The sequence below is a fragment of the Sinocyclocheilus grahami genome, unplaced genomic scaffold, assembly GCF_001515645.1.
Source record: "Sinocyclocheilus grahami isolate Dianchi unplaced genomic scaffold, SAMN03320097.WGS_v1.1 scaffold113.1, whole genome shotgun sequence".
NCBI classification, from domain to species: Eukaryota; Metazoa; Chordata; class Actinopteri; order Cypriniformes; family Cyprinidae; genus Sinocyclocheilus; species Sinocyclocheilus grahami.
In genome coordinates, this window is record NW_015505292.1 from 1,289,456 (window position 1) to 1,304,467 (window position 15,012).

General features: G+C 35.5%; 1 protein-coding gene, 1 long non-coding RNA gene and 1 pseudogene across 2 annotated transcripts in view; 2 read left to right on the plus strand and 1 right to left on the minus strand.

The window, feature by feature from the left end:
• Positions 1-504: 504 nt before the first annotated feature.
• Positions 505-3,358, plus strand: LOC107589204 (phosphatidylcholine-sterol acyltransferase-like; annotated as a pseudogene).
• A 5,012-nt stretch (positions 3,359-8,370) lies between these two features.
• The window catches only part of LOC107589172 (group XV phospholipase A2-like), a 12,489-nt gene continuing 5,847 nt past the window's right edge, over positions 8,371-15,012 (plus strand). The window contains exon 1 of the mRNA XM_016277534.1: positions 8,371-8,666. Coding sequence (XP_016133020.1) covers positions 8,519-8,666 — 148 coding nt within the window. The 5' untranslated portion in view covers positions 8,371-8,518. The remainder of the gene's footprint in view (positions 8,667-15,012) is intronic.
• Positions 12,676-14,689, minus strand: LOC107589173 (uncharacterized). The gene is made up of 4 exons (XR_001609656.1): positions 14,087-14,689; positions 13,355-13,689; positions 13,123-13,206; positions 12,676-12,874 (listed from the first exon to the last, which is right to left on the minus strand). It is a non-coding gene; the product is annotated as an uncharacterized lncRNA (long non-coding RNA).

Genomic DNA, 15,012 nt, shown 5'->3' on the forward strand with positions numbered 1-15,012 from the left:
CATTAATAAATTAATTTTTACCGCAGTATGTTAACTGAGTTTAACTCACTGTGCTTATTTGTTTGTTTCCAATCTGGCAACACTGCTTAGTCTATTTCTTGCTGGAAGAACGTTTGTTCAAAGCCAAAGTTCTGAAAACGTTATCTGGGTAGCTGTTTTAAATGTAATTTTAAAAATGAAAAAAAAAAAAAAAAAGTGTTAGTTTACACATTTTGACATTGCACCCACTTCGTGCAATGACACGTGTTTTATCTTTTCAACACACTAATGATTTTTATTGAGCTTTTGATCGACCCAAGTTCGTTTCCTCACGCATGTTTACACCGGAACTTATTGATTGAAATAAGTATATACCCTCATAATGTAATCTTCACACACGGTAGGAGCTCTTCGAGTGTTTACCGGGTGACCTCCCGTTCTGACACACTCAGCGACGCCTCATTGGATGAACTCATTTATAGATACGAGCTGAAGCCGCTGGAGTCAGAGCCTCAGAGGCAGACGGCCAACACAAACGCAATGGGACATTCGCGTTCCTTCACATGCGTTGCATTTCTTCTGATTGCACCAGACCTCTGGATTCTGGTTATTTAACGTTATCTTCCCTCCGACGGCCAAACCTCTCATCATCAATAATAGCACTCCTCCGCTTATCATAGGTAAGCAATCTTACATTCATAGTTTGGATATTTAAGTTGAGAGTTTGTTTAATGTGTTTTCTATATTGGTTCATTAATTTAGTAGGAAAGAATATCAAATTATTACATAAGGCAGGTTAGAAAAGATAACAGATTGACCTCTCATGCACTTTTAGACCAGTTCTGTCTGTGATAACAAAATATGTATCTGCTTAATTACATAAATGTTTAATTTTTGACCCCTTTTGAACAGTACCTGGAAATCTGGGTAATCGCCTTGAGGCCAAAATAGACAAGCCCACACTGGTACACTGGATGTGTTACAGGAAAACCGAGGACTGGTTCCCTCTCTGGATTGACCTAAACATGTTCATGCCCATTGGAATTGATCATATAAGGTAAACTCACTTTGAAAACTTTAAACAAATCTTTATAAATTTCTGTCACTAAAACTGTAATGCCTCCTTGCTGAATAAAAGTATTCATTTCTTTTAAAACAAAAAAACTTAGTGTATGTATTTATATATCACTATTTTTTATGCTTGGAATGTATACTACTCAATATTTAAACTTGTTTTGTCTCATGTGCGCAAATTCACAGAGCAACCCTTTCTGGGTACCTCTGATTTATTAACCGCTGTTTCCTAATAATCCTCAGTTCTGTATTTCAGGTCATTGACCTTTTGTCTATTGTTTTTGGAGGGTTCTCAGAGACCAATGTCATAAGTCAGGCCAGTGTATCATAATAATCAATATTTAGTCGCACTCTACTGTCCTAGCTAGGTTAAGAAGAACAACGTCAAATCAGGTTATCAGAAGCTCTGATATATTTGAACAAAAGCCTCCCTGCTTTTGTAACCTTGAAAGAAAACAATTTCTTGTTTTTCATTGGCTCAGGCTTGATTGTAACATTTGTTTCTTTTGTGTAGAATTGTGTACAACAGGACAACTCGCAATACTTCTAATGCACCCGGGGTGGAAGTAAGGGTCCCTGGATTTGGACAGACGCACCCTATAGAGTTTCTTGACTTAAACAACTGACAGGTGAGTATAACATCTCAAGTAATTGTGTTATTGGCAGCCATATCACCCTGTAGCCCAAGACTGGTTACCCACTGAAGTTAATGTGCTGTTAAATCTGAATATTCAGCAGCCATTACTCCAGTCTTCAATGTCTCATGATTAATATCATTAATATTGAAAACTGTGGAAACATAGAAAGAATATTATATTATTAAGCAAATTCATTCAGTTCGGTCCTTCCATTAGTAGCAATGTTTTTTAGTATCACTGATACAGTTGCAAAGGGGCAGAACATTTCCAGAAACTTTCCAAAAATGTAAATATTTTCTGAAAGTTAAAAAAAAAAATCTCGAATTTTTCTAGGAATTTACTGAAAATGTTCTGCCTCTTTGCAACCCTAGTCATTGATATACTATTATAGTTTGTGTTAAAGCAGCACTATGTAACTTTTGGCGCTCTAGCGGTTAATAAACAGAACTGCACACATCCCGCGGAAGAACATTCTAACCGGAGCTACTTCTCTAAGTTTATGTCTATGGCGATTCACGCAGGTATGTGTTACTCCGCAGCGGCGAGGACCCGAACAGGCTACAATAGTCCAAATAGAAGTACTTATTATAAATGTACTGTAGTGATTCGGAATAAGACAAAAATGTGGTTTGGAAGATGAATTCATGATGTACTCGCTCATTATATACATTTTGCAAATTTTGAACACAGAAAAAGTTACAAGGTGCTGCTTTAACATTCTGGATTAAATTTTATTTATAGTTTTTCTGTTGTAAATTAAATTTTATTTGACGTTTTAGTAATTTTGTTGTGTGTTTTTGTCTTTTTTTATTAGTTTTTTTTATTTATTTTACAAATTAATTTTTTATTGTTAACAATACTATCCTTTTTACATAATAAAAATTTTGGGTGACCTATTTCTTTAACATCTATGAAATTTTTTTTATGGAGTTTTGATCTTTATGCCATTTCAGGTGAAAACGATGGCATACCCTTCGTGTCCAATATAAAAATCTGCGAAGAGCAACGGATGACCTCCACAAATCCGTGGATGATCCCTTCTGAAGAGGCATGGTCCAGTGATCACACCTTCATCTCCACCCCCTTTTTCAACTACACCAACCAGGACTATCAACAGTTCTTCAAAGACATCAACTTTGAGGATGGCTGGTATATGTGGGAGGACTCCAAAAACCTCACAGCCGGTCTGCCCTCACCTGGCGTCGAGGTCTACTGCCTCTATGGGGTGGGCCTCCCTACACCTGTCACGTACGGGTATGACGAACAGTTTCCAATCGCTGATCCCATAGATATTATTTACGATGACGGTGACGACACCGTTGGCAGTCGCAGCATGAGTCTCTGTAAGCGCTGGATGGAGAAACAGGAACAAGCCGTGCATGTGACAGAGTTCAGAGGCATGGCTCATTTGGACATGGTCTTTAATCACAAGGTTCTCACCGCAATCCAGAGAATTTTGGAGGGAAAATACCATGAGAAAACGAATGACAGCTCTGAAGATCCTCCATCTCTTAGCCTAGGTTTTGTATGACATTTTCCCAGAAAGTATGTCTTACACATCTCTTTGTATTAGTTTATATTAATAGGCATGATATAGTAATTTTTTGCTTTGTTACAGTGTATTATACAGAATTTATCAAATGTATTTAATCTGTACATTAAAGATTATACACTCTAAAAAATGCTGGGTTAAAAAGGGACAAACCCAGCTATTGGGTTGTTTTGACCCAGCGGTTGGGTTGTTTTGACTCAGCGGTACTCTGTCTCCTCTCCACCAATAAGCTGGTGTGTGGTGTGTGGTGGGTGTTCTGGCGCACTATGGCTGCCGTCGCATCATCCAGGTGGATGCTGCACACTGGTGGTGGATGAGGAGATACCCCCTGACAATGTAAAGCGCTTTGAGTGCTTAGAAATGTAATTGCGATTAATCATTTGACAGCACTAAAAAAATACAGCATATTAAATATGTATATATTAAATAAACAAAATGAATAAATAATAAACACAATAAAATGGCAACATTAATAATGATTATTATAAAAGAGCATTGATAATGTTATACATGTGCATATTCACACAGATTTTGGAGGAACCAGATCCACTTCAACCACACAGAACAATCTACCAACATGCTAAAAAGCATTTCAAACATCTTAACAACAACATAGGAACGCCCTGGCAACTCCATAGCAACACACTGGCAACTATTCACACAGTGTTCTTTCTGTGTCCCACAAACAACTATGTGAATGTTTCTGTTTGGTACCACGTAGATGAGCAGGAGGAATATTTTTCACGTTTGAAGGACCTGGTGGAGGAGATGCACGATGAGTACAAGCAACCGGTCTACCTTCTGGGCCACCGTATGGGCAACAACTACATCCTGTACTTCCTCAACCAGCAGACTCCGCACTGGAAAGACCACTACATTAAGGGCTTCATCTCTCTGGGAGCACCCTGGGGTGGCGCTGTGAAGACCCTCAGAGTCTTAGCATCAGGTACAGTGAAGAAAGCATTATCCATAATACTGTCATATAATTTTTTTTAATGAAAAACACAGTTAAACATTTATATTATGGTTATATTTAACCCAGCATTTTTTAGAGTGTAGCCACCATAGCTCTTAAAGTGTGAAATGTACTAGATGTTTCTTGTTTTGTATAACATAGCATAACTTAAACTCTTTATGCTACCATAATATGTTAATTACATTTCATATATATATATATATATATATATATATATATAAGGAACATTGAACCGTTAAATATATTATAGACTACAGTATATTCCTGCATCTGTTTGGGAAAAGGTTCAGATGCACGATGAGTACAAGCAACCGGTCTACCTTCTGGGCCACCGTATGGGCAACAACTACATCCTGTACTTCCTCAACCAGCAGACTCCGCACTGGAAAGACCACTACATTAAGGGCTTCATCTCTCTGGGAGCACCCTGGGGTGGCGCTGTGAAGACCCTCAGAGTCTTAGCATCAGGTACAGTGACAGCCTTCATTTGAAATACAGATACAGATGTATATAAGGAACATATTTTTTAGGCTGTGACATTGTTAAACTACTAGTTTAACGACTGCTTACAATAAAAACATAAATATGTTTATCCATATTAGTGGTGCATTAATGTGTCCATGTTTTTCATATGCCTATCTGCACACAGTACAGATCATATTTGCTGAACTCTGTAACCTTTGAACCACTTTAGGAGTTCTAAGTATGATACACGTCAACATTTTCCCCCTGCCATTATTTTAGGGGGGCTGCCCGCCCCCCTTGAAGGTCAAGTTAATTTTATTTAATTATATTTTCTCTATAGCGCCAGATCACAACAGAAGTCATTTAAAGTTACCTTTCTTATAGAACATGTCTATACCTTGTTCTTTCATTAAGCAAACTAAATAGCCTTATGTTATTTATCTTATTTACACGACGGCATGTGATTTCAGTCTCTAGTTATGGTCGCGCTCTCTGCATCTCACACAGCGGAGTTCCGCCCGATGCGCGCGCTCACACACACACGTGAGCCCACTCCCACTAGTACTTGTAAATATAAAGCCGCAAAACGATTCATATTTAAATATGAATTCTGCGTGTCTCTGTGTTAATGAATGACGCAGACGCGCGGTTTTGTGTAGTACTCGTACTGAAACGCTCGTGACGCTTCCGGTGATATTAACCTCTGCCGTCTCACTAATGAGGACATAAAACATGAACAACATCTCCAGAACTGCTCTGAGAGTCACTTCATCAGCATTTGACCGTTTCATTTCAGTAAAACTATCATCATGTAATACACTCACAGAAATGTAATGGTATTCACGGCAACCCGTCAAAATAAAAGTTCGGTTTAACTTGAGGGCATTGTGGCAGAAATATATTACTGTTGAGTAGAATGTACGTAACAGACTGCTACTACTACTACTAAAATTATAAAAACCTTATTTTTAAGGAATAAGCATTCAATATGTCTTCAATGTTTTAATTGTAATATTAAATTACCTTTATTTTCCCCAAAAAATTAATTTGTTTAATTTTCATTACTTAACAGATAGATTAAATGAATGCCTTATGAATGCAAAATGTAAATACACAACACAGAATTTCTGAGCAAAAAAATCATAAGGCTATTGTAAGAATAAATGAAACATGTTTTATGCTTTCAAATAATTAGACATGCTAAAACAGAATTTGGTTACAATAAAACATAAGGTTGGACAAATAAAACATTTTATAGGGCCCTAAATGTAATATTTGTTAAACTTTTACTAAATTGATGTTAAATTGTTTAAGTTTCATGCTTTTTGATTAATAAAATGTCATTTAACCATTAAAAAGGAGTCCAGAAAAAAAACCCCGGAATCTACCCCCCTCCCCCAAAGCCGTAAACCTAGGGGAAACACTGATCAGTAACTTGTTTTTGTATTTTTTTCCTCCTTAAACCACATGATCTTTGAACATCATCCTCACATGGAGTGAAACAAAGCAACCTGCATGTGCAATATGACTAATTCTATGATCATCCCCTTAACCCGTGACTACATTCAAAATTGACTTCAAAATGCTTACTACACAATGAAACAATAAGAACACACATTTTCGTTAAAATATATATATACATATGTGTCATTGTTCTGTTAGTAGCATGTTATTTTAGTATCATTGGTATACTATTATAATATTTTATTTTTGAATTAGATTTTATTTTTATATTACCGATTTTCATTTGAAAGTTTTAGTAATTTTGTTGCATGTTTTTGTCCTTTTTATTAGACTTTTTCTTTTTCAAACTTGTCTATGTATTATAGTTCTATACTTAATGTATAGTTTTAAGTTTTAGTTGTAACTTCTTTTTAGTTGATTTGGTACATCAACTAAAAATAAATGAAAAATGGTAACTAGCTGAAGTTGGAGTTTTTATTTGAGTTAATGTTTGTTGTTTCAATTAAAGTTTTTATTCATCTTTTTTTTCTATGGTTTTAGTGGTAGTTTTAGTTAACAATACTCTGGTTGTAGCATAGTTATTGAAAACTAAAACTAAAACTATTATTGTCATTTCAGTTGAACTACTAAAATTACTAAAACTGAAATAAAATAATATAGAAATATAAAAGAAAACGAATAAAAATGTATAAAGCACATAAAAACATGACGAAAACTTAACAGATAAAAATAACTGACAAGAAAACTGACAATATATAAATAAAAGATCATTCAAAATATTAATACGAACTATATAAGTATATAGATAATACTAATTTAGCATGGCTGGAATTGACCAGTTAGTATCAATGATCAGAACTACTGTTCTTTTTCTTTTAATAAAATACATTTTACTCAAATTAATTGAGAAAGAGAATATTTGAGATTTCAAATATTATTCAGATAATTTTTCAAAACAAAACAAAAAAAATGTAATTCGGGCAATATCATTTTGCAAACTAATTTGCTATAGGTTTCCTAAAGAATAAATTAAGGTCTGTGATCATTATTATCTGAATATGTTTTTACGTTTTATTCTGAAACATAAATAACATACAGTCCGTCCTTAGCTGTAGTCCCTAATTAGCATCTTAGATTTTCAAAGCACACAGTGATTTCGAAGTTCACATCTGATGTATCTATGACTATGTGTAATTTATGCTGCAGAAAATAACATCTCTGTTACATTAATTCTTGCAGCATTTTTTGCGATAATCGAACTGTCTCTCAAAGCTCCGCCCACCGACCCGATATGCGCTCTCCCATTGTTTATTCGCGTCTAGTTGCTTCACCGCATTGTCTCTGTGCTTATCACGCCGTCACTGTTCCTCAGACCCAGAAGGGACACTAGGGATGGGCGATACCACTTATTTTGTTTTCGATACGATACCGATATTTTTCAAGGCAGTATCATCGATACCGATACGATACTTCTGAACTAAACTTTTAAATGATGAAAATTATTAAATTACTAAGCGTAAAATGGGTAATGATAACCATTTAACTTTGTTTAAAACACAGTTTAACATTCAATACGCCTTAATTGTAATTTATTAGGTTATATTTTTGTTTACACATGGTTCAAATGTGTTTTTGTTTACACATGATTCAAATCTACAAATACTACAGATGAACTATGGTCATTTTAGTAAAACCATGGTTCATTATCATAAGGGACTGCCAGTGACCGGCTGTTGCATCCATAAAATGCAACCTTTTTGTCCTGACAGTGTATGATTTCTATTAACATTACAGAATAGAACATGATCTATATTATCGTTCAACGTTCAATTTAAATAACTGTAATTGTACAAACTATGTAGGCTACGATTTCAATTTGTTTATTGTGAAATAACTCTGTCCTCTGATAAGCATTGTTCAGGGCTGCCGTTCCCAAAAGCTTTAATGCTTTCTTATGATACTTTTGGGAAACACAGCCCTGTTTGAATGCACTTTTAGAAGTGAGTGAACGCTCTCTGCGATTGATTGGTTCTGTCTTGCAACATTTGCATGTGTTCAGATGAGCAGGAAAATAGTTCTATCCTACACAATTACTTGCGAACAAAGGTTATTCGTCCAATTCAATGCATTTGTACGCATTATAATTATTATTTTAAATAAACAAAATCACTGGTAAATAAAACACACCTCAGTATCGATATTTTTAGTTTGAGTATCGATACTTTCGATACTCACGTCAGTATCGATATATCGATACTTAGGCTCGATACGCCCATCCCTAAGGGACACTACTCCGGATCATTCCCAGACCACCTCACGATGGACAGATAAACAGGAATGCACCCTTGATCCTGTGAGCCACTGAAAGAGATGCTTTCCTGCCATCGGTTGATCCTCGCGTCGCTCCAGCTGTGTTTGTTGTTGTTGTTGTTGTTGTTGTTGTTGTTATTTACCGACAGCAGAAGTTTGAAATGCTCACCGGGGAAAGTGTGCCCGGACCGACCGCCTGTGGTTCTCAGTAAGTTCGTTTATTACAGCACACCCTCTTATGTTGAAATGTCCTGTTGCTTTTCTGTACTTGACACCAGACTCATGATGAACTGTCAAACGGGCTATTCAAAACCTACCTAGACAACATTTCCGCTGTTCAGGGAGGCAGCTCACTAGTTGCTCAAAAGTTGTGATGGCCAAAATGTTGTATAGATAGCGTTACATTAGGATTTAGTGGCTTTAACAAAAGCCATGAATAGACGGTGACCAATTACCAGTAGAGACCAACAGGCGCCTTTACAGTTTCCATTAAAACCAATAAAATTTTCATTATAACCAGTAAAACCATTACAAATTATGTGATGCGTTCTATTTTTTTTTCCAACAGAGGATTGAAATAAATGTATTTTTGTGTGAACTAAAATACTTGAAATCTACATAAAAAGAGCAGAATGCAAAATGTATATGACAATGATAAGCATAAACCTAGAATCTAGAAACCTGAAACAACAGAATTATTTCATTTGAGTATTCATATGCCTCTCTCTCTCTGTGTGTGTGTGTGTGTGTGTGTGTGTCATGTTAATCAGACTAATCACCTTATAGGCTACTTCATTTACTCTATTTTCTAACTCAATAGCTCTCAAATGTAACCCGTTGTAGAATCTCTGCTGTCTCTTTATGAATAAATGGATTATTCATGCCAGACATTGCGGAGTGATAAATAGCAGTGAACGCTCGGACCTGGGATTTTACTATATCTACATAAAAAGAGCAGAATGCAAAATGTATATGACAATGATAAGCATAAACCTAGAATCTAGAAACCTGAAACAACAGAATTATTTCATTTGAGTATTCATATGCCTCTCTCTCTCTGTGTGTGTGTGTGTGTGTGTGTGTGTCATGTTAATCAGACTAATCACCTTATAGGCTACTTCATTTACTCTATTTTCTAACTCAATAGCTCTCAAATGTAACCCGTTGTAGAATCTCTGCTGTCTCTTTATGAATAAATGGATTATTCATGCCAGACATTGCGGAGTGATAAATAGCAGTGAACGCTCGGACCTCGGATTTTACTATACACTCTTAAAAATAAAGGTGCTTCAAAAGGTTCTTCACAGCGATGCCATAGAAGAACCATTTTTGGTTCCACAAAGAACCATTCAGTCAAAGGTTCTTTAAAGAACCATCTCTTTCTAACCTTTTTATAATCTGAAGAACCTTCTTTCACCAACAAAGAACCTTTTGTGAAACAGAAAGGTTCTTCAGATGTTAAAGGTTCTTTATGGAACCATTTAGACAAAAAGGTTCTTCTATGGCATCGTGAAGCACCTTTATTTTTAAGAGTGTAGTGCTATAGGCTACATGCTGTGTATAGTGAGAGAGGCGGGCAAAGGTAACCTGATGTAACTGTTTGCTTTTTTCCTTTTAGCTTTTCCCAACCGCCATTATCTTCATTTCTTTTGCTTGTCATCACGAGCCCACTCTCCTTCACATCAGTTTTGGTTTCTTATAAAAATAGATTGCTTTAGCGCTCCCCCTTTGTTGGCCGTCAGCGTCACTTAATCTGACACTTTTTCTTTGATGATGAACCAGCCAGGCCAGGATTTCTCTAGAACATCCAGATGGCCAGTCCGCCCCTGGTTCCTGTGAAAAACTGTTCCTGTGGGTGGAGTTTACGTGAATATTCATTAGTTCCCTTGTTAGTTCCCTTGCTGTGGGCGTGTCCTTGAAACAACGCACAAACGAATGGAACTAAAAATATTAGTGCACGCTCCTCAAATCGCTACTTGTTTAATGGATTATTTTGAACAGGTAATGAAGTGTCTTTATTTATGAAGGGGCTTTATTTTTAATAGTTTGATTTGATTAGCCTACCTAGATGTCATTGGAGACTAGTACAGTTTGTATACAACTATGCCTGATACAAACCACTACAAATGTATCTGTGGCCTAATAAAATTGGTGTGAGCATCCTGTGTCATTCTTTCTTTAATCTTTTTTTTAAAGGGGTCCTATTATGCTTTTTCCCTTTTTCAGCTTTAGTTAGTCTGTAATGTTGCTGTTTGAGCATAAAAAAGATTTGCAAAGTTACAAAGCTCAAAGTCCACTTCAAAAGGAGATACTTTATTTAACAGAAATCACTTTTCAAAAACTACAACGAACGACTCGTTTGGACTACAACTAGCATATTTTCCAGGATTTGTGATATCACAAGGAGAGAGGTGTTGTAATAATGTATAATATATGAAAAAGAATGTGTTTTTCGAACAACCTAGTATGAGAGCCTGTTCTAGTACACCCCCAAAACAAAATCAAGACTTTGTAAAAGAACACAATAGGACCCCTTTAAAAAAATAACCAGTTTTTACCAGCATCCACAGCCCCATCAGTATTTTTTTTTTTAATTATTCTGAATATCAGGTCAAATTATTAAAGTGACACAAAATGTACATTTACTTCTGTCACATATTTTCTCCTATTACTACTACTATTATTATTATTATTATATTTTTTATCTATTATTATTATAGTTTTTTTTAAACACCAAAATCTTTCCACATAAGCCTGTTTGGGAATCAAAGTACTAATAGATTATAATATATTGAAGGTAGAAATCCACCCAAAAATGATAATTCTGTCATCATTTACTCACCCATTTGAAACCAGTATGAGCAACAACAACAACAAAAATTTTTTTTTTAACAAATAACATGTTATCTTTTTTAGTAAGCGTTTTATTTTTATTGTTTCAAACTATACTCAAAAATTATATTGTAGATCACATAAATATTAATTACATTCATGATTTTGCTTGACAATCCTCATAAGGCTGCGGTTCTCTCGGTTGGTTGTGCATCTTTTTCTTCCACACTTTTTCCTTCCACTCAATTTTCTGTTAACATGCTTGGATACAGCACTCTGTGAACAGCCAGCTTCTTTGGCAATGAATGTTTGTGGCTTACCCTCCTTGCGAAGGGTGTCAATGATTGTCTTCTGGACAACTGTCAGATCAGCAGTCTTCCCCATGATTGTGTAGCCTACACTGACAAAAAAAAACCTGTTGGATTAACATTTAAAAAAAAGTACATCGGTTGCACTTATTTTTATTACATTCTCTCAACATAATTTATCTCTGTTTATGTTACTTAACTTTTGTTTGTCAAATTAACATGATTTTTTAATGTTGTTTTTATGCTTTTTGTGCCACATACCTCCTGTTGATTTAACATGATTTTTGTTTAAATAAAAGCTTTATCCACTATAGGCAGTGGTGTTTTAATAAATTAAATAGAACTATGATCAAATGTATGATAAATCCAGATAAAATTAATAACAGAATAAAAAAAAGCTTTGGTAAACTATAAGTACTACTTTTTAAATAAATAAAAGCATTTTAGCACCCTAATATTTTAGATTTTCTTGGAAAGAAATACTGTATTTTTTCAATAGTACACAACAGTTCATACATATTACAAATATACAGGAGACATGTTACAGACATAGCTAATTTGTTTGAAATGCATCTGTTAAAGTATAATATAAGCCCATATAAAAGCAAAATCCAAAACTAAAACTTAATTCCCCTCAACCCACGCCCCCCAAAAATTGCTTTATGTAATACAATGTTACACAATAAGAACAATAACAGCATAACTAATGTACTTCAAAAAACATTTCTACATTTTTTAGGAAGGACTTTCTTTGAAAGTGTGCCGATTTTAAAGCTCCACCATTATACACCTCAAATAAATACTTCAAGTTTAAATTCTGGTATCATTTACTCACCCTCAAGTTGTTCCAAACCTGTATACATTTCTTTGTTCTGCTGAACACAAAGGAAGGTATTTTGAAGGATGTTTGAGGCCAGACAGCTTTGGGGCACCATTGATTGCCATAGTAGGAAAAAAATACTATGGAAGTCAATGGTGCCCCTAAAACTGTTCGGTTATAAGCATTCTTCAAAATACATTCCTTTGTGTTCAGCAGAACAAACTAATTTATACAGGTTTGGAACAATTTGAGGGTGAGTAAATGATACCAGAATTTTCATTTTTGGGTGAATGTTCCCTTTCAGTTAGATGGGCAGTTGAATTGTGCAGTAGCTAATGCCAAGTTATCCAAATAACTGTAAGATTATCTGGCCCTCATTGACGATCCTGATGTCCCCTGGTCTATCGTGGGCATTGTCTCCTCAATGCATTCTGGGATGAGGGCTTCATTTGCAGCCTCGAGAATGCACAGTTAAAAAATGAGATTCAGTACAGAAATATTAAACTTAATTTCAATAATTTAGTAACGTCTGTATCCTGAGAAATGTGAACTTGAATATAATAAGAACCAGTCATGGTCAACAAATACTGATTACAGATAACTGTTATACCTCAGTTCTAGGATTGCGAATGGTAGGCCAAGAAATCCAATAGTGTCTTCCTACAACAAACTGTAAAATGATATTGCAAACTTTGAATACGTACATGGATAATGGCAGAAATGTCCAAATTGTGGATGTTTTGGTAACTCCAATCTAACTGCAACTGCTACTGTGCACCCTTAATACACTGACACATTCAATGGACAGGGAGAGAGAAAAATAATAGATTAATATTAACATTTGCAACATTGTCAGACAAAGATTTTAAAAGTAGCAAACATGTGATTTAAACCGATCAACTAAACATACAGATTACAGTATAGTTTCATAAATACCATTAATGTAGAGGCTTTGGACTGACAGTGAAGTGGATGTCAATAAGTGTACCTGTCTGGTGAAATATCAGATATCTGTAAAATATCAAAAGTATGCATCAGTTTTAAAACAGTTAACAATTATTAGAATTAAGACTATTGGATTATGCTCATCAAATTATATTAAGACGCATATCATTCAAAGTAGTCATCAGAGATGTACACATGTGAATGCAACCTCTTAAAACAAAAGTAAAAGTTTTTAATAATACTCACCACTACTAACCAGTATTCCAAAAAAAAAAAAACAGTCCAGGAGAATAAGGGGTCTTCAAAGGGCAGGAGAAACCAGACATCTAAACAGAACACATTAAAATGATAATTTTCTTTTAAACAAGCATTATACTGGATTTTTAATAATAAAACTGATTATTGGTTATGCTTATTGATGCTCATTGGTTTAAGCAATAGTTCTCTTTCAAAATGTTAAGAGATTTTTCAAAAGCCTGATATCATGTTTTTATGTGTATAAATTGTTTGAATATACTCTCTGAATTATGTGATTGCTGTCATATTACTAAAAAGTGCATTAAAATACATCTGTAAAAAAGTCTTATTCATTGTAAGTTAGCACCATTACTTAAATAACATCCTTGAACTCGCATCATCTCATGTGTCTGATCCACTTGGAGAAAGTCTCGCTGCACTTTTTTCACTCGTCCCCTGACTGCAGCCGCCTAACGTTACTCTCACCTGCATTTAGGCGAGGCGATGGGCATCTCAAATGAGCCCATCGTCTACGCCGGACGCGGCACGGCGCGACAAATCCCCGACAGTTAACGGATTTCCTTGTTCTATTTCTGACGCAGTTCAAGCTCTTTGCAACGGCCGCTTTGTGAGCGAGAGCAAGCGCAAATCCTGGCATCGGCAGGTCGCAGCGCCCCTTCCGGTGGCATCCCCAGCTGCCACTGGCAGCTGCCAGAGTTCGTGGCAGCTGCCACTAGTCGTTTCTGGCAGCTGCCAGAGTTCGAGGCAGCTGCCACGGTCTTTCTCACCGTTTCTGCGGTTTGCTCGGTAAAACTACACTGTTCTCAGTGGCGTGCGGTGATGTTTTTTTTTTAATGATGATGCAAAGTTCCCACAATTTTATTATTATTATTATTCTGTACATTTTTATGTATCAGTTGCCAGAGTTCTTGCCAGGAGTCAAAGGCAGCTGCCACGGTCTTTCTCACCGTTTCTGCGGTTTGCTCGGTAAAACTACACTGTGTATACTATATACAGGAGCGTTGCCATCATTTCAGAAGTGAGGGGGACAGAAATGTTTTATATACACACACACACACACACACACACACACACACACACACACACATATATATATATATTCATACCCCTTCATATATACTGTATATAGGAAACTTTATTTTGTCTCTTATTTCTTTTTTTTAATTGGCTAATAAATCAGATACACTGTTGGACAATAACCAATAAATGATTTGTTAATGTACTACAAATGCACTACTTTTTTTTTCATTTTTATCACATAATAATATATATATAACCTTACTGTTGTCATCTCCCTGCATTAAATAAACATTACATTTAAAAGGCAAAATACAATTATATTTTGAATTTTTACACTATGTAATATTCTGTTTCTCAAAACCAATAAATCT